Source organism: Oreochromis aureus, linkage group 22, assembly GCF_013358895.1.
Source record: "Oreochromis aureus strain Israel breed Guangdong linkage group 22, ZZ_aureus, whole genome shotgun sequence".
NCBI classification, from domain to species: domain Eukaryota; kingdom Metazoa; phylum Chordata; class Actinopteri; order Cichliformes; family Cichlidae; genus Oreochromis; species Oreochromis aureus.
In genome coordinates, this window is record NC_052962.1 from 31,964,777 (window position 1) to 31,988,967 (window position 24,191).

The window sequence follows — 24,191 nt, forward strand, 5'->3', positions numbered from 1 at the left end:
ATTTGGCAGACTTTACTTTCAGCTCTGCTGATAACATCAGTGGGTCGTTTTAACCCAGATATTAGTGACGTTGGCACCGAGGATGGTTTTCATTGGCTCGATGATGATGCTTTGACCTCAGCTTTGGGTCTCCACCCAGACCCACATAGATAATAAGATATTAGCTGTTAGATTATCGAGAGGTCACCATGAAACTGTTTATTTTTCTGTTTCTCCTGGAAATACACGGCACGATGGGATGTGAGTTAGACATTTATATCACTTACAGTAAAGTTTTTTAAACTTTGTTTTGCTAAGAAGGACATATTTAAGATCATTTTTAAAAAGGCTATTAATAGGTGCGTTTGCCCATGTTTAAATAAAAGCCATTAATATCTTATAGTTCTGGGAAAATGCTTCAGGAGGCATGATTAGCATCACTTTGAAGTCACAAACACCAAAAAGGTTTGTGAGTTTTAATCACATCAATGTGTCAGTCACACCAAAGGACTTCCTGATTCCTGCACAGTTCAGGGTGTGCCAGCAACATCACTAACAGTGTAACATGATCCATTACTCATCGTCTGTTATTAATCACATCAATTTAGACTTTTAAAATAAAGTTGAACAAAAATACAATCTGATATTTTCTCATTTTACAACATTTGAAAAGAGCCAATAATGTGTTATTGATTATTTGATTCATAATTACATTGGTATTAGTCTCAAACATAGTAAAAAAACCTTTGTGTTGGACTGTGCCATAGTTTTTGTTTTGTTTATAAAAACTGCCCTTAATTCAGCACTGTCAGAATGATAATAGGATGATTACTGAAATATGAACTGCATGCGCTGTTTCTGTTCAGTCTAAAAGCTGAAACAGTCATTTTTTCTTACAGTGACTCACTCTCTGAGATATTTCTACTCTTCTTCCTCTGGAGTCTCAAACTTTCCAGAGTTTGTAGCTGTTGGTTTGGTTGATGATGTTCAGATGATTCACTATGACAGCAACACACAGAAAGCAGAGTTTAAGCAGCAGTGGATAGAGAAAGCTGCAGAAGATGATCCAGAGTACTCAGCACGCCAGACTAACAGGCTCATGAACACCCAGCAGGTCTTTAAAGGCAACATCGACATTTTGAAGCAGCGATTCAACCAAACTGGAGGTTTGTTTCTGTTTCACTTTTTTACTCTTAAAATGAAGCTTTTTATTAACCTAACTGCTGACACTGAATAAAATCTCTCCAGGTTTTAAAGACCTTTGTTGTTACAGACTAGACTTGTAGTCAAGACCGCCTAAACCAGGGGTGTCAAACTCAAATACACAGTGGGCCAAAATTCAAAACTGGAACAAAGTCGCGGGCCAACATTAATATTTATTGAAAAAAAATCTTCCTCCAGATATAAGAATGAATCTTTTCTTATGGACTCAAACAAGTTTTGCTGAAAAACTGAATATGGAACAAGCAAAGCTTAATACCAAACAATATATATATTAGCTGTATAATACCAGTAGGCCAGCATTAGTAATTTGGTATGGCTTCGCGGGCCAAATGTAATTAGGCTGCGGGCCAAATTTGGCCCGCGGGCCAGAGTTTGACACCTATGGCCTAAACCAAGACCAAGACAAAGTCGAGACCGAGACAAAAAAGTCTTTACACTGTCGCGTCTCTCACCCTCTCTTGTTTTTCACATAATGATATTATCCTATATCCTCGCATGTGATTGGCCACAATATGGAGGGGTTGGAGCATAGCTGAGCCACTGTGTGAGAGCTGAGCAGCGAAAGGAAATTAAGTGAGGAGATGGCTCTCGCTCAATGGGAGTCAACTATTCTGATTCACTACAAAGCACTCTCTAAGCACGACACATTATCGAATGTTACGTTGTGTGTCATGGGTACACAATCACTATGTTGATCTGAGACAGCAAGACAGAGACAGCGAGACCAAGACCACGTAAAAGTGGTCTTGAGACATCCACCTCTATTACAGACACAAGCTAACTTGTTAGCGCCCTAATGGAAGCTTAACCAGCCAAATTAAAAAAGCTGATTATGTGTATTTATGTAGTTTTTATTGAAGCTCTTCAACCAAACTCCCTCATCTGTGGGCAAATATCAACTATTTTCTGCCCCTCTTGGTCTCAGGTGTTCACATTAACCAGCTGATGTACGGCTGTGAATGGGACGATGAAACAGCTGAAGTTAACGGATATCATCAGTATGGCTATGATGGAGAAGACTTCATATCATTTGACCTGAGGACAGAGTCATGGATCGCTCCAGTAATGCAGGCTGTAATCACCAAACACATGTGGGACAGTGACAGATCTCTTTCAGGTGATCTGAGGAACTATCACACCCAGCTTTGTCCTGAGTGGCTGAAGAAGTACTTGAACTATGGGAGGAGCTCTCTGATGAGGACAGGTAAAATCACATGACCTGATTTATTGTAATACACAACTTGTATTTCATGTGACTCTATAATTAACAGGCCACATCCTGATCTTCTCATACATTTATTACCACTTTATCACATTTATGCTTTTCATTTTTCCCAATTTCTGTTTATTTTACTATTCTAATCACCATCACTGCAGCTTTTTACAGCACTCACTTCACTCAGTTGTGTACTTCTTGTAATTCTCCCATTTTCTTAATTATTGTTTAAATGGCATTTATATTAATTTGTGTGTCTAAAACATTCAAAATACATCAAATGGAAATGGTAAACTCAGTATGAACTGTGATTTTTGATTTTTTTTTTTTTTTTTTAAATTCCCTAGAGCTTCCATCAGTGTCTCTCCTCCAGAAGTCTTCCTCCTCTCCAGTCACCTGCCACGCTACAGGTTTCTATCCTAACAGAGCCGAGATGGTTTGGAGGAAAGATGGAGTGGAGCTTCATGAAGGTGTGAACAAAGGAGAGAGCCTCACCAACAATGATGGGACCTTCCAGATGAGTGTTGACCTGGAAGTTTCATCAATCAAATCTGAAGACTGGCACAGATACAGATGTATGTTTCAGCTCTCTGGTGTGAACGAGGAAATCATCACCAAACTGGGTAAAGCAGCGATCAGGACCAATGAGGGTAAGATTGGAAAAAGAGGAGAGTAAAACTTTTATAAATACACCTTTATTTGATCTTATTTGGGTTTTCCATTTGGCTCCACGTGAAAGGAGGAAACTGGAAGAAGTCCTTTTCACACATGCTTAAAACAAACCAGGTGTTTGATAGAGATTAGGGAGCAACAGGACTAATCATTCAGTACTTGATCTTAATAATGGAGGATGTAGGAGTGAAAAAAAACCAACAAAAAAACTTTAATTTTTGGGCTTTAGTACAAAGTTAAACTGCTGATTCAAAACTTTCAACAAAAATCTAAAAAAGGCAACAAACTGGTAAATCTAAAATACTCTAAGAGAAATCACACGAGGGAAGACAAACAGACACTAAAACAAAGACTGAAAGGAGGGAAGAGTGTTTATAAACACATGAGGTAATCAGAGAACGGGAAACAGGAGGGTGATGAGACACAGCTGACGTAAAACTAAATGGATGAAACACTGAGTGAACTTAACAGAGGGGCAGAAACAGAGACCCTTAAAGGACCAATAACACTCTGTGACTACAACACTAACAAGAACTAAAACACAAACAGGTCTGAAGGATCCACTAACAGCACAGATGAAAATAAAGATCAGACAATAAACAGAGCAAAGGGAGCCCTCGGCAATCACACAAGAGCAAATAAAGAAGAAATAAACACAGGAGCAGGCCTGAGGATCACACACAGCTCAGATTACACTGATCTTCATCTTTCATCATCATCACTGGGAGGTAAAAACTAGAAACTTTAATTTTAATGTGGTTTTAGTGACCCTGATTTTTTTTTTCTGGTTTTATGTGGTCTGTTTATAACATGGAAGAATCAAACCTGCTGTGATACTGTGTTCATTCATCTGTTGTTTATAACTGGCTCAGTGTAACTGCTAAACATCGAACTGTAATACAGTTTGGTTATTCACTAATCTACATTAAAACATTGTGTAGTTTAGTTCCTGTGGTGTTCTTTAGATAAAGGACTGTTGTGGTCTTAATGAACGTTGGTCCAACAGTGAGATGAACTACAGTATGGAAATGTGTTGGTTTCAGGTTCTTCAGTCTTCCCTGCTGGTGTTGTTATCCGGATTATGGGAATACTGCTCCTGCTGACACTCTGCTTCTCTGGAATCTTCATCTGGAGGAGAAAATATAAAGGTGAGAAATATGAAACACATTTACCTTCAACATGTTTCCAACATTTTGATGTTCATGGTCTTATAATTTGATGTGTTTCATGTCTGTTACTTCCCATGTGATAAAGTTCATAAAGTGTAAATATTTGATATTTAATGAGCTGAAATGTTTCATGCAAGTGGTGCAAATGGCTACTTTTTTTTTCAAGTGCTTCATATGTTCTGAATAAATAACTGTATTACTGTCTCTGTTTTTACAGAGCTAAGAAAAGATGACCTTTATTAGTCCCACAGGTGGGAAATTTGTTTTGTTACAGCAAAGTGCACTTTTGCTGTACTGAGAGCTGTACTGACAGTAAGTATTTTACATGTTCAAACTGGATTTAAAAAAACAATTCTCAAATTTAAATGCTTATTTGAACTGTTTGAGACTTAAGATGTTTAAAAGATTTCTCTGTGTGTGATTCAGTGCAGCTTTAGAAAGAATTGCTCAACCATCTCTGCTTTGCATGAAGACAGCCTTTCCCAGAATTCACCTGCTTTCTGCATACATGCTACTACTGCACATTCACCTGATGTATATATTATATATAATGTTCTTCCTCTACCTTTCTGCTGCAACAAGATGGAGAAACTGCAAATAATACAAAAAGTTATTTGGTTTTAATTTGAAAGTCAAATTCAGTTTACATAAAGTGTTTGCACTGCGAACCTTTAGTTTTACTGTAGTAGCTCTCAGACAAAGACTTTGAAAAAAATTAGTTTCTCCTCCTCAGTGAAGGTCAAAAAATTCTTGTTTTTAATTAGTATTCAGTTGTAAACACTCTCTCTCTCTCTCACACACACACACACACACACACACTGTGTCATTGAAAAATTAAAGTAATTAAACAAGCAGCAGACTTTGATTTGCTCACATACAATGATGCTGATGTATAACGTAGTGATGGGATTTCCGGCTCTTTTTAGTGAGCCGAGCCGAAAGAGCCGGTTCTCTAAAAAGAACCGGCTCTTTCGGCTCGCAACCGGCTCTTCAGGTTGCTTTGTTGCTTTAATTAATTTATTATTAACAACAATATAAAATTATGCAAAAAAAACCATGGTTTTATTTATATATGTTTATAGATAAATTAGGGGTGGAACAATACACAAAATTCACGGTTCGGTTCGATACTTTGGTGTCACGGTTCGATATTTTTTCGATACAAAAAAATGTTCATGCTTTTTTAATTTGTCACTTATTAAAATTATAAATATATATTTGAACTCAAAAGTACAGTTTTTAAATTGAATGTTGCTGAAACAACAAAGTAATAAAAAAATAAATCTATCTGATCGAGAAATCACTCATCTTTGGAAAAGAGAGTTTATTACAGAGAAATGGCTCTTTCCAAAATAAAAGCTATACTATCCGGTCGTTCAGTGATGACGTGACGAATCCTACTTCCGGGCCTAAAGTAGTCTGCGTTTAATATGGCTTTTATATTGTTAACATGTTTAATGTTTCGTATTTTCTTCTATTTAATCTCAAAAATCTCCTAAAACAGTCAGTGATCACTGTTGACCTCCCTCGGCTGTTATTACCGCTAATCATTTATTTAAGCTCAGTTTTTAAAACCTTAGATGTAACTACAGCCCAGCCCGTGCAGCAGTATATGAATGACTAACCTCGTATTGTGGATGGATTATCTCAGTTGTTCTCCTGCCTGAAGTTTGGTCCTTTTACAGCATCCTGCCATGCGATTACATTTGTTCCTGACCACCGAGAACACTCACGTTAACTTTTATCGAGTGGAAAAAAAGTTAGCTTGTTTTTTTATTATGCTAACATAGCTGTGTCGCTAGCGGTCACGTAGCACATCAACAGCTAGCCAAACTTCAGTAACCCTACAAACGTCACTGCTGTTTAGTTTTCTGTCTTCATTTATGTTGGAAGTGATAACAGAGCTGTACATTTTAACTTGTTTCCAAAACCCCGCAGTCAGGACATGCTATATTGTACTTAGATGGAAGCTAGTGAGCTAACTTCCTGCTAACTTCTAATTCTGTTAAATGTCATAAATTCCGTTTTCATGGATGCCTGGATGTTAAACTCAATTGTTACACCTGGTAGAGCACGACGCTGATCATTTTATTAAAGATGAAAGACTTTAGACAGTTTTTCAACTCCTTGTAATGCCACAGTGATCATTTGATATATGGACCTGCAGCGGAGTTTAGGCCCAGACACGGCTAGTGACGTCAGACTGAACGATCGGATACGCTTCTTCTGGGGTATACTCTCAGCAGCATATTAACATGTAATTTAAAAATGTTATTAAAACTGTGCAGTCATATTCAATGTGTTCCCACTAGTGCTGTCAGCGTTAATCTGAAATGACGTTAACGCCACAACATGGCAAATCTCCGTTAACGAGCTACCGCGGATCGTCCCGTGCGTGGGACTGGACGCGTCAACACCTTAACGAGCAAACTGCGCTAACGCAGTAGTTCCCACCCATGTAATTGAGCATTGCGTGGCACATCCGACATACTGTTTTACTTTTCTCCATGACGGGCTTACCTTCAGGGTCACACTTCACATGAAGACCAAAATAGTTCCAAAGGCCAGATCTGAAAGACGGTGGGGGAGGTTCAATTTGCCATGTTGCAACAAGCTTAGCTTCTGTCTTGCTAGCTTGCGCTGCTCAGTGGATGTGCGCTCGACAGTGCAGCCTAGGCAGAGTAGTCCAACACAGATCCACTGAGCTCTCAACACAAACAGCATCGTCAGAAGAAAAGTTGATAAAATAAATTAGAAATTTTGTATTGTTCGATACATATGCGTACCGAACCGAAAGCACTGTATCGAACGGTTCAATATCGATACGAGTATCGTTGCACCCCTAATATAAATATATACGGTGGCCCCTAGAGACAAAGCACGTACAAACTCCAAAACACATTTCTAGCGTTAACTGAACTTCCAAAACAGAGCTACCTAGATCACTTAAATTACACAATTGAAAGCATATGTGTATTGTTTGTGTATTTATACACAAGCACTCATATATATTCAAAATATTTAAAAAAATGTTCATTTAGCTGTTACTACCAAACACCAAATCCGGTCGTTGGTACTTCCTGGCTTGTGTAGCCACTAGGTAACAAAAGCTCAACACTGCGCCTAGCATTCTGGAGCACTTCTGTTCTGTTTTTGTACATGTTTTGGAGTTCGTACATGTTTTAGAGTTTGTACGTGCTTTGTCTCTAGGGGCCACTGTAAATATACTTTTATTTATTCACTTCACATAAAATGTAATAAATAAATCATATAATATAAAAACCAACTATTTACATTTCAACTTTTAACCATTTAAATTTTCAGCTTTTTCCTTTTAAACAAATTCAAAGTGAAACAACACAAAACACTGCAAACCACAACACAATTAAATATAAATTAAAATATGAAAACAAAAAGAATAGAATAGAATAGAATGCCTTTATTGTCACTATACAGTTGTACAATGAGATACAGAGCATCTCCTACTCAGTGTAAACATGCTGGGGGTACAGTTCTGCAGCGCTATATACATATGGACAGTATTAACATATGGAAGAAGATGTGTATATATATAAAATGTACAATTTACAAGTCGTAAGTAATATGTAATAAATAGTGTTATGTATGTACAGTTGAGTTATTGCACATGGAATTGGTATAAATAGTGTTTATGTATATACAGTTATTGCACATAGAATTGGTATAAATAGTGTTGGTCCATAGAGGAAGTGGGAAGTGGGGGCTGTGTTATCGGTGCATGTGTGAGTTCAGGGTGGTTATGGCTTTGGGGAAGAAACTGTTTTTGAGTCTGTGGGTTTTTGTGCTGATGCACCTGTAGCGCTTCCCTGAGGGAAGCAGGCTGGTATGTTGAAGCCAGGGTGGGAGCTGTCCTTGATAATGTTTGCTGCTCTGCTGAGGCAGCGGGAGGAATAAATGTCCATCAGGGAGGGAGAGGGCAGCCGATGATCTTTTGTGCTGTCTTGACCACACTCTGAAGGCTCACTCTATCCGCCTTGGTGCAGCTGCCGTACCATACCGTGATGCAGTAGGTTAGCAGGCTCTCAATGGACGAGCGGTAGAAGGTCAGCAGCAGGTTGGAGTTCAGCTTGTACTTCCTGAGGACTCTCAGGAAGTGCAGCCGCTGTTGGGCCTTCTTGATGACCGCTGAGATGTTTTCCATCCAGGAGATGTCAGCAGAGATGAGGACACCAAGGAACCGGAAGGTGTGGACCCTCTCCACACACTCCCGTTGATGTGAGGGGGCCAAGTCAGTGCTGTGTCTCCTGAAGTCAACAATGAGCTCTTTGGTTTTCTTGGTGTTCAGTGCCAGGTTGTTTTCTGAACACCATGCTGCCAACTTCAGGACTTCCTCTGCCTCGTCTCCCTTTGAGATGAGTCCGACTACCGTGGTGTCATCAGCAAACTTGATGATGAGAGTGTTGTTGTGAGTCGGACTGCAGTCGTGGGTGTAGAGAGAATACAGGAGGGGCTCAGCACACAGCCCTGTGGGGAGCCGGTGCTCAGTGTGCGAGTGGAGGAGAGATGAGGGCCGAGTCTCACAGTCTGGGGCCGGTTTGTGAGGAAATCCTTTATCCAGGCACATGTGAGAGGAGGGAGGCCAAGAGTGACCAGTTTGTTGATGAGGATGTCCGGGATGATAGTATTAAAGGCTGAGCTGTAGTCCACAAAGAGCATTCGGACGTAGCTCTGCCGCTGCTCTAGGTGACTCAGCACAGCGTGGAGGGTTGTGGCGATGGCGTCTTCTGTGGATCTGTTTGCACGGTATGCAAACTGGTGGGGTCGAATTCTGGGGAGGTAATCCTTGATGTGCTGAAGGACTAGTCTCTCAGCATTTCATGATTACCGGCGTGAGGGCCACAGGGCGGTAATCATTCAGGCTGGAGATGGGAGACTTCTTCGGCACTGGGATGATTGTGGCTGATTTTAGACAGGATGGGATGGCTGCCTGATCCAGTGAGAAGTTGAAGAGTCTGGTGAAGATGAGGGTGAGCTGGTGGGCGCATGCTCTTAGTACCTTGCCAGGTACTCCGTCTGGACCGGCCGCCTTCCTGGGGTTCACTGCTAGGAGCACATGTCTGACATCGTGCTCCGTTACAGTGAGTGGAGCGGTGCAGGAACCAGGTGAGGATGAGGATGGGAGCAGGGCTGAAGCAGATGAGTGTTGCTGTTGTGGTGTTTCAAAGCGGGCGAAGAAGCTGTTTATTTCCTCTGCCAGCTGCACACTCGGATTTTCTGTTTTCGCAGTGCTGCCTCTGTGGTTGATGATGTCTTGCGTTCCCTGCCACACCTCTCGTGTGTTGTTGCTGGACAGGTGGGACTCGATGCACATTCTCTGTCCTACGGGCCTGCATGAATAAACTTCCTGAATCCTTTATCTGAAAATAGTTGTGAATGATTACTATACCTTTCTGATGTGACGTTGTTGTCCCTGGCTCTCTTTCTCTCTCTCTCCCTCCCGCTCTGTTCCTGTGCTACTGCAAGTGTAACTCCCGCCCCTCCCCCCTCTTCCCAGCGCAAAGCACAAGGCTCGTGCGGAGTGAAGCGCGAAAAAAAGTGCGAGAGAGAGGGTGAGAGAAAGAAAAAAAAAATAACCCGACCTCCCAATCCGGTCTTTAAGTGACGAATCCTACTACTAAAGTAGTCTACGTTTAATATGGCCTTTGTGTTGTTAACATGTTTAATGTTTTGTATTTTCTTCTATTTAATCTCAAAAATCTCCTAAAAAAAGTCAGTGATCACTGTTGACCTCCCTCGGCTTTTATTACCGCTAATCATTTTAAGCTCAGTTTTTAAAACCTTAGATGTAACTACAGCCCAGCCCGTGCAGCAGTATATGAATGACTAACGTATTGTGGATGGATTATATCAGTTGTTCTCCTGGCTGAAGTTTGGTCCGTTTACAGCATCCTGCCATGCCATTGCATTTGTTCCTGACCACCGAGATCGATCGAGGGCGATCGTGGCTCAAGAGTTGGGAGTTCGCCTTGTAATCGGAAGGTTGCCGGTTCGAGCCCCGGCTCGGACAGTCTCGGTTGTTGTGTCCTTGGGCAAGACACTTCACCCGTTGCCTACTGGTGGTGGTCAGAGGGCCCGGTGGCGCCAGTGTCCGCAGCCTCGCCTCTGTCAGTGCGCCCAGGGTGGCTGTGGCTACAACGTAGCTTGCCATCACCAGTGTGTGAATGTGTGCGTGAATGGGTGAATGACTGGATATGTAAAGCGCTTTGGGGTCCTTAGGGACTAGTAAAGCGCTATATAAATACAGGCCATTTACCGAGAACACTCACGTTAACTTTTATCGAGTGGAAAAAAGTTAGCTTGTTTATATTATGCTAACATAGCTGTGTCGCTAGCGATCACCCTAGCACATCATTATATACCAGCTAGCCAAACTTCAGTAACCCTACAAACGTCACTGCTGTTTAGTTTTCTGTCTTCGTTTATGTCAGAAGTGATAGCAGAGCTGTACGTTTGAATTTGTTTCCCAAATACCTCAGTCAGGACATGCTATATTGTATTTAGATGGAAGCTAGCGAGCTAACTTCCTGCTAACTTCTAACTCCGTTAAATGTCATAAATTCCGTTTTCATGGATGCCTGGATGTTAAACTCAATTGTTACACCTGGTAGAGCAGAACGCTGATCATTTTACTAAAGATGAAAGACTTTAGACAGTTTTCCAACTCTCGGTACTGCCATAGTGATCATTTGATTTATGGACCTGCAGCGGAGTTTAAGCCCAGACACGGCTAGTGACGTCAGACTTAAAGACCGGATAAGGAGCCTCCATGATTGAGTGTAAATATTCTCATAATAATCTGTAAATATTCAAAAGCTGTCCAGCTGTGAACTTGTAATATAAATGTTTTATGGTTTTCATCTGTTCATCTTAAAGTTTCATAAATAAAATGCTTTTTTAAAGGATTATTAAGTCATAATTTCATATTTTTTTACATAATAACATGACCTGGTTTGCCTTCATGATTTTCTGTCAGAAATGAAATTAGAGGAGAAACAGATCCGAATGGGAACAAGGTTTCTGTTGATGAGTGGACACATGGGACAGAATTCATGTTTCCCTCCCACATAATGACACCAATCATTGAGCCAATCCTCAAGAACTCTATACTTTTATTTTCAGTCATTTCAAATTTATTTCCAGGAATATTTTTTTGAAAAAACATTTCAGTTCTTTTGTGTAGATAAGGTTTACTGGTTACAGTCTTCATAATTTCACTGATAACATCCCCACTGTCCTGGTTTAATTAAGTCAAAATCAATGTCAGTATTTTAAATTCATCCTATTTCATATACAAGAGTAACAGAGAGGGATTTATTGACCTTTGAAGAGATCCTCCTCTTTTCTCTGAGATAAACCACAGATAATAAACTCTCTCCTTACTACGTAAACACTAGCACAGTATGAGGGAAACTTAGATTCTCATACAGGAATGAAAGTGCTTGGAGCAGAGTGTCAACCATCTTGGGTTGTTGGAACAATTGATGTCTGTATATCTTACAGCAGATATCCAAGGGATCCTTAATTTTTGTAACATCAGACACACAACTGCTTTGATTCTGCTTCCAATCTGTCCAAGAGTCAACAAGATATTCAGCATTTTCCTGTCGGTAAGGATGAACTTCGTGGGGCGATTACGTCACTGACATAACTAAGTCAATCAGAAGAAAGTACTACATCCTACCCTCCTACTCCCGATGAAATAACCTCTAAGCTAAGTGGCACAACAGTGTTCTCCTCCCTTGATGCTGCAAGTGAATTCCTCTGATTCCTGACAGCTGTGAACTGACAACATTCATAGCATTGTTTGGCAGGTACTGCTTTAACAGGCTACCTTTCAGCATAACAAGTACATAGAGATCTCCCAGCAGGATATGCTGGAGAATCTAGAGGAGTGTGGCAGGAATAAGGACCCAAACACCTGGTATTGCACCTTGAAAGGTGTTTACTTGCATAGAATCCCACAAGTTTTCTCTGCGTAGCTTTCCAGCTGCATCCATCCACTCTGCACACCGCTCACTCTCCCATCAGGTCCAAGCATCCTACTCAAATAGGGAAGACATGATTAGATGAGGGCCCCTGACACCACACCCTGAACCCACTGCTCCACCCCTCCCCTGCAGCTGACCCACAAACCACACCCTGTTGAAGGAGCTTGAGGTAGTAGAGGGATATGACATCCTGGTTTATGAGGCCACCATAGAACAACATGAGGCCTGACTTGAGAAGGTGCTGCATTGGATTCATAGCAGCCCTAAAGCTCTGTAAACCACCTGTAAATGTCCAGCCACTCAAACAAGTCCTGGACATGGTCAGTGTCCTGGACAGATACATCCCTGCTCTCCCTGCAGTAGATCAGCCCTTTTACAAGCTACTAAAGCTTAAGAGAGTCTGGACCTGGGACATGCCCAGCAGTCAGCTTTTTATTTTACAGGTATTTTTTTTGGGGGGGGGGGGTTTACAGAGAGAGAGAGAGAGAGAGAGAGATATGAGCGAAAGGGGCAGTACCAACTTCATGTTTGTACATCGTGTTGGCAGTTTTACGACTACACTACTACTGTTCTGTACTGTGTATAATTTAAGGTTATTTCCTGTTAATATATCTCACAAAATGTCTAAATATTGTGACCACACTGTTTCACACAGTATTAAAGGAACTATTTTATCGTGATTGCTCCGACTTCTTCACAGACATTTAACTTTTCAAAATGAATAAAGGTTTTGATTGAGTTGCATGTTAACTATAGTTCTAGAAAACCCAAAAAGTTGATTCTGTTCAAGTGGATGTAGCATTTTCAGTTGGAGAAACGTTTCGTCACTCATCAAAGTGACTTCTTCAGATCTTCTTCGAGATGAATGGTCTTTGATCAGTGGTCAAGGAATTGACCTCCCAGCCCATTGTTCATTCAGTGGGCTGGTTTCAGTTATTGTGCAAATGTACTGTTTATAAGATTGGGGAAACCTGCAGTCAGCTGAGACTGAAGAAGTCACTTGGATGAGTGACGAAACGTTTCTCCCACAAAACGCTACGTCCAGATGAACAGAATCAACTTTTGGGATTTGCTTATCTGGATGATTGAGCATGCATCAAGACAGTTTTTGGAAAATGGTTATTCATGTTTGAAAACTTCAAATATGTTGTGAGAAATGTGCCAAACTGAAAAAAGCTGTAACAATCACGGAATTGGTCAGCAGGGGGCGCTGTGACACTGTTTATGCCTCTATAACAGCGACTAACTATCAATGAGCACGAAGTGCTTCATTCAAACACAGTTCAGACTCTAATGTTAACAATAGATGTAAGACAGTGTTGCTTTGTTTTTTCGTAACTGTAACATTCACATTAATTTTAAATTAAACTGTACAAAAATTATAAAATGATTCGGAGCTGATAAATGAGAACTTATAGACTGTACCAAAGAAAAAGCAAATTAAGAATAAAACATAATCAGATGTCAAATATCAACAATGGTTTCAATTATCTTTTCAGTCAAGGAGTTTTCAGCCTGCTCAGCTCTCCAGCATTTCAAACACATCAGCATTAAACCTGCAGGAAAGAGCTGCTGTTTGTGTTTAAGTACATGTTTTGACTCTGTGTTTGGTTTTATGTCTTTGGATTTTAATTAAATTTCTCTGAACAGGTGTTGTTCAGAGAATGTATGGCTGTGAATGGGATAATGAAACTGGAAAGGTTAAAGGTTATGATCAGCATGGCTATGATGGAGAAGACTTTGTGGCGCTTGACCTGGACACAGAGATATGGATCGCTCCAACACCTCAGGCTGTCACCACCAAAATGAAGTGGGATAAGAACAGAGCTCTGATTGCTCAGAAAAAGAACTACCTCACCCAGGAGTGTCCTGAGTGGCTGAAGAAGTATGTGAACTATGGGAGGAGCTCTCTGATGAAAAACAGGTGAAATCATATAACCTGTTGTTTTGTGGCCACTAAACCATCACATAAAAGCATTGCAAACACCCCTCCCTTCAGAAACCATTAATGTGCCTCAGTTGTATTAAACTTGCTCTTTCTCTAATTTCCACTCACACATTGACACTTGCCTCCTACCTTTCTCCTGATTTCTCTGTCACTCTTACATATTAATTACAATTATTTTTCTCATATTTTCCTTTTGCCCCAATTTTGTCTTGCCCAGTTTATCCACCACCTAAACTCTGACCTTTCTAACCAGTCTCTCCCAACCTCCATGTCATGACATTTGTTAATAGGCTTATTAAAAGACTTAACTAAGGCTTTAAAATTAGAGTACAAATACTAATTACAACTAATTACTATTTCTATCGTTACAATGCTGTTGCTGTTACTCTGGAGAAAACGCACTGCGGACACAATCGAAAGAGTGCTGCTGATTGGCTGAGGAAGAATAAACTAATCATGTTCAACTAATCACATGACCAATTTAAGATAACATAGCAACAAGATGCTATATACCATGTTTTATTATGTGTTAATATTCCACGTAAAACCAGAGTCATGATTAAAAAAAACTATACGCAGTTTTTTTCCTGAATAGTTTCGTCACGTTTACTGTGCAGCAAGCATTCTCTGCTTATGACCAAAAAATTAAAAAACAAAACAAAAAACAGCCCTTTCATGTTGGTGGAAAAATGCACCATGTCGACCAATCAAAAATGATATGGCAACATGACATTTGGTTTTTTAGGAAGAGGGGGAAGTTTTAGGAGTGACAGGGAGAGAGTTTTGAGATGGGAGGGATTTGTGACATTGTGCATAAGTTTTTAAAATTTACAATTTATATTTGCATTTCAAGTTGTGAAAATAATTTGTTAATTTGTGGTTGTTACAGTAAAAAATGTAACTTTTTTCCTACTCGGATTTTATGTTTTTGTCTGATTTTTAGGTCAATCGTGTTAATACAGTACAGTGCCAAAATGAAAAGATAACTGTAAATTCAGACACGTGAGGTTGTGCTGAAAAGAATGATACTAAACAAGCCAATCGTTTTTAAAGGTGAAATGTAGAGGAAAAATCAAAAGATGTCAAAAAGTGCCAATTATACCCTGGACCCCAGAGGGTTAAACATGTTGTTTTTAAAGTAACACAATAGTTACTGTGACACTCGACCCACAAACGGACACTTTGGCGTTGCCAGTTCAACAGTGCTTTTATTTATAAGTTTGATTTCTGTGGCTCCTGCCCTGGACGCAGCCACTCCGTCACTTGAGTTGTCTCTCTCAGCTCACTGAAAAACAAAAGGAGATTCCCTATTCGTCAAGCCAGTTCCGTGCACCTGTTCCTCCCCGCCTCCGCGCACGCTGTGAGCTGGCTGGTCCTCCTCTGCAGCAGGACCAAGACCACACCTCCGCCACAGTTACTTTTCCTAGTAGTTAATTACTTTAGAATATTGTAATTCAGTTAATAACTTAGTTACCTTTTTGAAGAAGTAACTAGTAACTATAACTAATTAGTTTTTCAAAGTAACTTGCCCAACACTGCTAAATAGTGATATAGCATCTATCTTCTCTTCTCTCCAGTTCTTCCATCAGTGTCTCTCCTCCAGAAGTCTCCCTCCTCTCGGGTCACCTGCCACGCTACAGGTTTCTATCCTGACAGAGCTGAATTGGTTTGGAGGAAAGATGGAGTGGAGCTTCATGAGGGTGTGGAGAAAGGAGAGATCCTTCCCATCATTGATGGCAACTTTCAGATGAGTGTTGATCTGGATCTTTCATCAGTCAGACCTGAAGACTGGCAGAGGTACGACTGTGTGTTTCAGCTCTCTGGTGTGAACGAGGACATCGTCACCAAACTGGACAAAGCAGCGATCAGGACCAACAAGAGTAAAAGTGATAAAGGTAGGAAACACGCATGTAGTTTACTGTAAAAACAATGAAGTTCATGGGATTTTATTTGAGTTTGATGTAATTCCTCCCCAGTTGTATACAGGGTTATGAAATTTCTCAAACTGATACTGATTTGTTAAATATTGCCATTTAAAGTTTCGAGCACTTTGATTCAAATTATTGTCCAGTTTGCTGTCTTTTCACAGTTTGTTTAAATTTGCGAGCATCTTTTTTTTCTCATATTCTTATCTCATTGGCAAACTGATGTTTGTCTCTTTTAACGCGTTTCATTTGTTCAGGTTATGATTTATTTGTTGTTATCTGCAGGAAAGTCCCTCGCAATCCTGATCATCATTGCAACGCTTGTTCTTGCTGTAATTAGTTTCATTGTCTACAAAAAGAGAACAGGTGAGAGACAAAAACAGAAATCCCTTTTACTTGATACTTTATCCAAAACAGATCCATAAGAATAGGAGCTGCATGACAATGCGAGCAAAGATACGATGTATAACATTTTATAAATGTATCAAGTGAAATTATTTTTTCCTTGTAATTCAGAAAAACATCCCCCATCTCGTAAGTAAAACTTGTTTCTATTCTGTTTTCTAAATAACAATATGTTTGTGACTTCTACAGCTGTAGAGAACGCTGAGGTACAGGAGCAAATGATTCCTAAAGCCTAAATGACAAACTACCCTGCACACAGTGAGTTTTTACTATGTTTACTACATTTACCATTTTACCACGTTTTGTGCTTCAAAAGCACAAAAAGTCATTGCTTGATTGATCTAGGAATGTTAATATATTTTTGTGGTGGGATGTGGTCTGCAGTGCTGCTGCAGGGGAGCTGGACGCACCTGCACAGCATCAGCAATCACACCTTGCCAGCTAAAAGTTTGTGCGGTCTGTTGTTGGTGATGTGTGTGGCTAGCAGCTGTAGAGCTGCAGCTGTTCATGTGTTTGTAACAGCAACAGTGTGAGGAATAAAGCAAAGCTGAAAAACACTGAACTGTCATCGGGTCTGCTGTTGTTTTGTTACAGTGGTGCCGAAACCCAGGAAGGGAGTACGGCTGACTTGGGACGGGGCCAGCGAGGGAAGAAGCTGGCCCGAATGGTGGCCGATCTGGCGGCCACACAGCGGGAGCATGCGGTGGTGTCACAAAGTCAGCAGGGAGAACTTTGCCAACCACACACATCACCAACAACAGATAGAGGTCTGTTGTTGGTGATGTGTGCGGTTGGCAGCTGTAGAGCTGCAGTGGTTTTTGTGTTTTTAACAGCAACCTTGTGCAGAACAAAGAGCTGCTGAAAAGCTGTCACAGTCTGGCAGAGGCAGAATGTATGGAGTTTCGAAAAGGACCCAAAATACAGACACAAAGACCGTGGAAGAAAACTTGAATATTAAGAAAAAGCAAGCAGTCTAATATGGCTGATTTTTTTTTTTTTTTTTTTTTTTAAAAAGCTACAAAAACCAAAAGCAGATGCACACTGGGGAAAAACCAACTAGAACTAAACTGGGAGAAACGAAATGCTAAACACAAAAGACAAAGAATAAAACCTTGATCGTGGTAAAAACCTGAACATGGAAAAAACCCTGGAGACATGGAAACATGGTGAGAAACAACAGATAATGAGGGGATGTGGAACAGGTGGGAACACAGCAGGGACAAATCAGACCTAACGAAACAGGGGGAAGCAAAACTAGACATACTGCATATAGGACAATCTTTCACAATAAAACAGGAAACAGAATGGAAAGCAGATATGACAACATGAACTTGATAACATAAGACGCAGCATGAAACACATAAAGGATGAGGGAAACTTAAGCACAGGGGTAGAAAACACAAGGGAAATCTAATAAACAAATGAACTTAGCTAACTTAAAGAACTTAAACATAAACATCCAAATAAACTAAAACTTAAAACGCAGGGTCAACAGACCCAGGAACGTGACAAAAGCATTGTACTGTCACTGGGTCTGCCGTGGATTTGTTACAATTTTATTGTCTTTTTAAGCTTATAGACAAATTTTGCAATGAAACAGAGCAGTGTCACTTCATTTGCCCCCATAAACTGTGACCTCATTGGTTATTCATGATTCATATCATTAAATGAAGTGTTGAGAATTTAGTTTCAGATAGTGATGGGACGTTCTGTATCAAGGCTTAAAAGCTTGTGTCGAGTAATGGAGGGGGCGTTTCCGCGATGCGCGTATCGAGGCTGTAACATGTTGACCTATGTTTGCATCAGCCGCTAGATGGCACTGTGTTGCGGAAATGTGTGTATTCTACTGGCGAGCAGGAAGCTCCAGAGGAAAAAATGAGAATGGGAAATAAAGTGGAATCGGAGCAGAGATCGGTGTGTGCGTGCATTTAATAAGAAGCTCGGTATACACCCAAAGACAATACATGGTGTCAGAGTAGCGGTTTTCACGCAATCCTCGCCGTCGGAAAGCGCAGACATGGAGGCTACGGCATTCCACACCGCGCATGGATTGGGACTCTAGCAACCTGCCCGAGGCATGGCGGCGTTTTCAGCAGCACGCCGAGCTAATGTTCGCTGGTCCTCTTCGGGGAAGGAGGAGGCAGACAAGTGCAGCTACCTTCTTCTATGGGTCGGTGAGAAAGGACGGACGTCTACAACACGTGGACGCCACTGCAGACGACTCGAAAGCTTCAGACGCACTATGATAAGTACACTGATTACATCACACCGAAAGCTAACCCAATCTACGCCAGATATAAGTTCCATGAAAAGATGCAGGGTGAAAATGAGGCGTTTGAACAGTTTATTACAGAACTGAAACTGCTTGCTAAAGACTGTGGGTACCCAAATACAGATGAAATGGTCAGGATCGCATCGTATTTGCCACTAACTCGCCACACGTCCGAGAAAAGCTACTCAGCCAAGGCGCAGAGCTCACGCTAGAGAAAGCTATAGATATAGCACGATCACATGAGCTAGCAAAGCAACAGCTAAGATCTATGGGCCACCCCAGGGCCAAGAAACTGTGCACGCCATCGGCAGGAAACCGCACAGACAAGAAAATGAAACAAGAAGCGTGAAACCAAAAGGACACGCTAATGTAACGCTAAAACATGCAGCTATTGTGCCGGACAACACACTAATAAAGACATCTGCCCAGCAAAAGGGAAGCAATGTGCAAAATGCAAGAAAATGAACCATTTTGCAAGAGCATGCAGGTCAAAACTCCCTTCGCAGGCAAAAGCCCACCTCAAATCAGTACACACTGTGAGAGAGAACATAGAAATGACAACTAAGGACACAGATGAGGAGCAAGACTGTTTCTACATTGATAGCATCACCATAGAAAATGAAGGAAGACATGATGAGCAAGCATATGCAGACATGCAACTTGGTTTCCCCACAGGCAGTGAGGTTTAAAGTTGACACTGGGGCACAAGCAAACACAATTCCAGCCAACATGTTCCAGACACTCTTCCCACATGTGGCACTGAAGCCTGTCACACACAAGCTCACAGATTACGGGGGACACTCACTCAGCGTGGAAGGAAATGCCAGCTAAAATGCAAACACAAAGACAAAACCCGCACGTTGGAGTTCCATGTTGTTAACACAAGCGCCCACCTGTATTAGCAATGAAAGCTTGCCGTGACCTTAACCTGGTCAGGATCGTGATGGCAGTGACGGAGGAAAGAAACAAGACAACCAACAGTTCGCAGGCAATACTGAGACGAGTATGCTGATGTGTTCAAAGGATAGGAGAATTTCCTGGTGAATGCAGTTTCCATGTAAACCCAGACGTCGCACCCACAGTCAGCCCACCTCGCCGGATTCCCATCGCTTCTGCGAGCCCGACTCAAAGACGAGCTTGACAGCATGGAAAGGAATCAAATCATATGCAAGGTCACAGATCCTACGGACTGGGTGAATGCACTTGTTGTCGTGGAAAAACCCAAGACAGGCAGACTCAGAGTATGTCTGGACCCCAGACCCCTCAACAAGGCTATACAAAGACCCCATTACCCTCTACCCACCTTGGAGGATGTCACCACAAAACTTGCTGGGGCCAAGTATTTCAGTGTTTTGGACGCCAGATCAGGCTACTGGGCCATTAAGCTAAGCCACGAATCATCGTTGTTAACCACATTTAATACTGTGTTTGGCAGGTACCGCTTCCTCAGGCTGCCTTTTCGGCATAATCTCAGCCCAGGATGAATTCCAGCGACGTGTGGATGAGACCCACGAGGGCCTGAGGGCGTGGCAGCCATTGTGGACGATGTGTTGGTCTTCGAGCAACCAAACAGGAGCATGACGACAACTTGAGGGCCATGCTGCAGCGCAGCAGGGAGAGAGGTGTAAAACTGAACCCTGACAAGTGCACCATCTGCGTCAAAGAGGTCAGTTATTTTGGTCACACATTGTCACACGAAGGACTAAAACCAGATCCACAAAAAGTAAAAGCAGTCCAAGACATGGCGCCCCCACAGAACAGGGCAGAACTGGAAACAGTGCTGGGGATGGTTAATTATTTAGCAAGATTTGCCCCACACCTGTCAGAGATAAACGCGCCGCTCCGCCAGCTGTTAAAGCAGGACAGTGAGTTTGTATGGGACAAGAACCATGACAGATCCTTTCAACAAATGAAGGAGCTGATCACCAGAGAACCAGGCCCAGTTCTCTCCTTCTTCAACCCCAAGAAAGCGCCACGACTCCAGGTTGACGCATCCAAAAGTGGCCTCGGTGCTGTGATGCTGCAGGACGGCAAGCCAATCGCCTATGCATCCAAGTCACTTAACAGCACTGAGCAGAACTATGCCCAAATAGAAAAGGAGCTGTATGTTGTTCTCTTCGCTGCAAGCGGTTCCACGAGTACATGTACGGTCGACATGTGACCATTGAATCGGACCACAAGCCACTAGAGTCCATACTCAAAAAACCACTAGCATCAGCACCACCACGGCTACAGAGGATGATACTACAGCTGCAAAAGTACAACATCAGCATCATCCACAAGCCAGGGAAAGACATCCCGGTAGCCGACACGCCTCCCGGAAATCCATAGAGTTCCACGATAAATCACTATGTGACGGGATGGATGCGCAGATCCACTCAGTCCTCAGCAACATGCCTGTCAGCGATCAGAGACTCTCAGAGATAAGAAACGAAACAGCCCAGGACCCTCAGCTCAACACTCTGAGAAGGACCACATTGAGTGGATGGCCGGATAAAAGGTCTCAATGTCCGCCTGACATCCAGGAGTTTTGGAACCACAGGGATGAGATCTCACTGATAGACGGGATCATATTTAAAGGTGAGAAAATGATCATCCCAAAAAGGCTCAGAAAGGACATGATAGATCGGATTCATTCCAGCCATATGGGCATAGAAAAGAGTAAAAACAGAGCCAGAGACCTTCTGTTTTGGCCAGGCATGGGAAAGCAGATTGAGGAAGCAGTCGGAGCCTGCAGCACATGCCAGGAGAGACAAACTGCTAACCCCAAGGAACCCCTTCTGTCACATGCAATACCAGAACGACCGTGGCAGGTCATAGCCACCGATCTGTTCACTTGGAACTCGGAAGACTACATCATCATCGTAGATTACTACAGTAGATTCTTCGAGTTGGAAAGACTGCACAGCTGCACTGCGGAAGCAGTGATCCACAAACTAAAGTCAGCCATGGCCAGGCATGGTATTCCAGAGTCAGTGATTAGTGATAACGGCCCGTGCTATGCTTCAAGTAAGTTCCAACAGTTTGCAAAGTCATGGAGTTTCACCCACACCACTACTAGCCCCCATTACCCACAGAGCAACGGCCTAGCCGAAAAGACAGTCCAGACAGCAAAAAAACTACTGGACAAGGCCAAAGCTGAACATAAGGATCCCTACTTGAGCCTATTAGAATACCGGAACACCCCTGTGGACAACTTAAAGTCGCCTGCACAACTACTCATGAGCCGGAGACTCCGCCCATCCTCCCTGCAACACCAAAACAGCTGGAACCCCAAGTAGTTTGCCAGCAAACAGTGCGTGAGAGGAGAGAAGTCTGCCAGCAGCGCCAGCAGACTTATTTCAACAGAACAGCCCGACCACTGCCTCAACTATATCCTGGCACACCGGTCCGGTTCCGGCAACAAGATGGTTCCTGGAAACCAGCTGTGGTCACACGTTGTGCCGACACATCCAGAAGCTACAACATAACCACAGATACAGGACAAGTTTATCGCCGTAACCGCCGACACCTCCGCGAAAGCAGAAACAGCGTAGGAAGTGAGGAGTTCATTCAACCAACAGTCAACAGCAATGACAGCGCTGTGGTTTCTCAGCCCCCGCCTGTGGAGCCCCCTGATAAAGACATTACAACACCCGGATACACAACTCGATATGGGCGTGTTACTAAACCAAGACAGGTTCTGGACCTGTAATATTGTAAAGGGTGCAGGCGGATCGCTGCCCTAAGAAGAAGAAAAAAAAAGGCTGTTCACATGTTTGTTGTTTCAATGATGTCACTAAATGCATCTGCTTATTATGGTAATGATGTAGCCAGTATTGAGCCGAATGCTATGTTATTAATGGATGTTATTCCCTTAATTTCAGTTGCCTTACAAATTTTACAAGCCTGAGTTGCTTTTTGTTTTTTTTTAAGAAGGAGATGTAACATGTTGACCTATGTTTGCATCAGCCGCTAGATGGCACTGTGTTATGGAAATGTGTGTATTCTACTGGCGAGCAGGAAGCTCCAGAGGAAAAATGAGAATGGGAAATAAAGTGGAATCGGAGCAGAGATCGGTGTGTGTGCGTGCATTTAATAAGAAGCTCGGTATACACCCAAAGACAATACAGAGGCTTGCTTCATTTATGGGAGGAGCTGAAAATGATGACGTCCGAAGCCTCGCTGCCCGGCTGTACCACGTGACTGGTTCAGGAAGTGGTTCGAACTTCGCTGCGAGCTATGACAGCGATATAAACCCCTCAGACTTCATCCAAAATGTGGGTGTTTGATGGAGAGTTGCGGTTAGTGACAGTTTGGAGAGAGTTTGGAGGTTTAGGAGAGAATGGAGCCAGCTAAGAAGAGGAGGATGTCCTCCCCTGTGTGGGAACATTTTGATTTTATTCCTCCCAACAAGGTATGTACATTTCTACAGAAGATGTATTTTCATAATACTGATGGTGCAATACAATTTATGTTAAGCTGTCTTTACTTTTGCACAAGGTGAAGTGTTTGCTATGTGCCAGGGAGCTGGGATATAACAACAACACCTCATCCATGCTTAGGCACTACAGAGCTTTGCATGAGAATAAGGGGAACACCGACTGTGGAGCAAGACCAGGTGAGCCATCAAATGCCATGATAATATAGCATGCAGTAATGTTACTAAATGATATAACAATATTATACAACTGTAATAAGTTACGTGTGTGATATTTATATTTGTGCTTTGTTTTTATTGTCTTTCCTCAGGAGAACAATCTCAAATAGATGAAGACCTGGTTAGCATGGTGATTGAGGACTCCCAGCCATTTAGCATTGTGGAGGACAAAGGATTTAAAAGATCTGTTAAATCATTCAATCCTAGCTATGTTCTCCCCACTAAAAAGGTCATAAAAGCAGTGAAAATTTAGTTTTACAGAATAAAATGTGAAGAGGCAGGACTGAGGCTCAAAGCCCCAGTGTGTAGCTGTCCATACCTCAACGTTACAAAAGCACAACCACTGTCCATACCCCAACCACACCTCACCTCACAGTAAATGATCATTTCCATTTTAAGCATTTCCAAATAATCATTTTCCATACTGCCAGTATAAATATACACAGTATACTGCCATCACTACAATATACATGTTTTACACGCTCCTTTTGTTGTTGACATTTACAGGCTGTGTGCAAAATGCTACACTATTCAAAAGCATGCCAACTAATATTTTTATGTCCTACTAGAGCAAATGAAGCTTCAAGATGCTTTGCGCTGGGGTGAACCAATTGGATGAAAAGCTTCAGTGCTTCATGAAGCTTCATCTGCCCATCACTAACAAAAATAACACTGGCAGTGACAGACGGCAAGCCACACACACCGGCGCCATCTT

General features: G+C 42.0%; 1 protein-coding gene and 1 pseudogene across 1 annotated transcript; both read left to right on the forward strand.

Moving 5' to 3' along the window:
- Positions 1-233: 233 nt before the first annotated feature.
- On the forward strand, positions 234-4,310 carry LOC120435543 (DLA class I histocompatibility antigen, A9/A9 alpha chain-like). Its single transcript, XM_039605326.1, has 5 exons — positions 234-240; positions 879-1,145; positions 2,129-2,407; positions 2,767-3,069; positions 4,135-4,310. The coding sequence occupies exons 1-5, from the start codon at positions 234-236 to the stop codon at positions 4,308-4,310; spliced, it is 1,032 nt and encodes a 343-aa protein (XP_039461260.1).
- Positions 4,311-13,921: 9,611 nt separating this feature from the next.
- LOC120435544 lies at positions 13,922-16,702 on the forward strand (annotated as a pseudogene).
- The last annotated feature ends 7,489 nt before the right edge of the window (positions 16,703-24,191 follow it).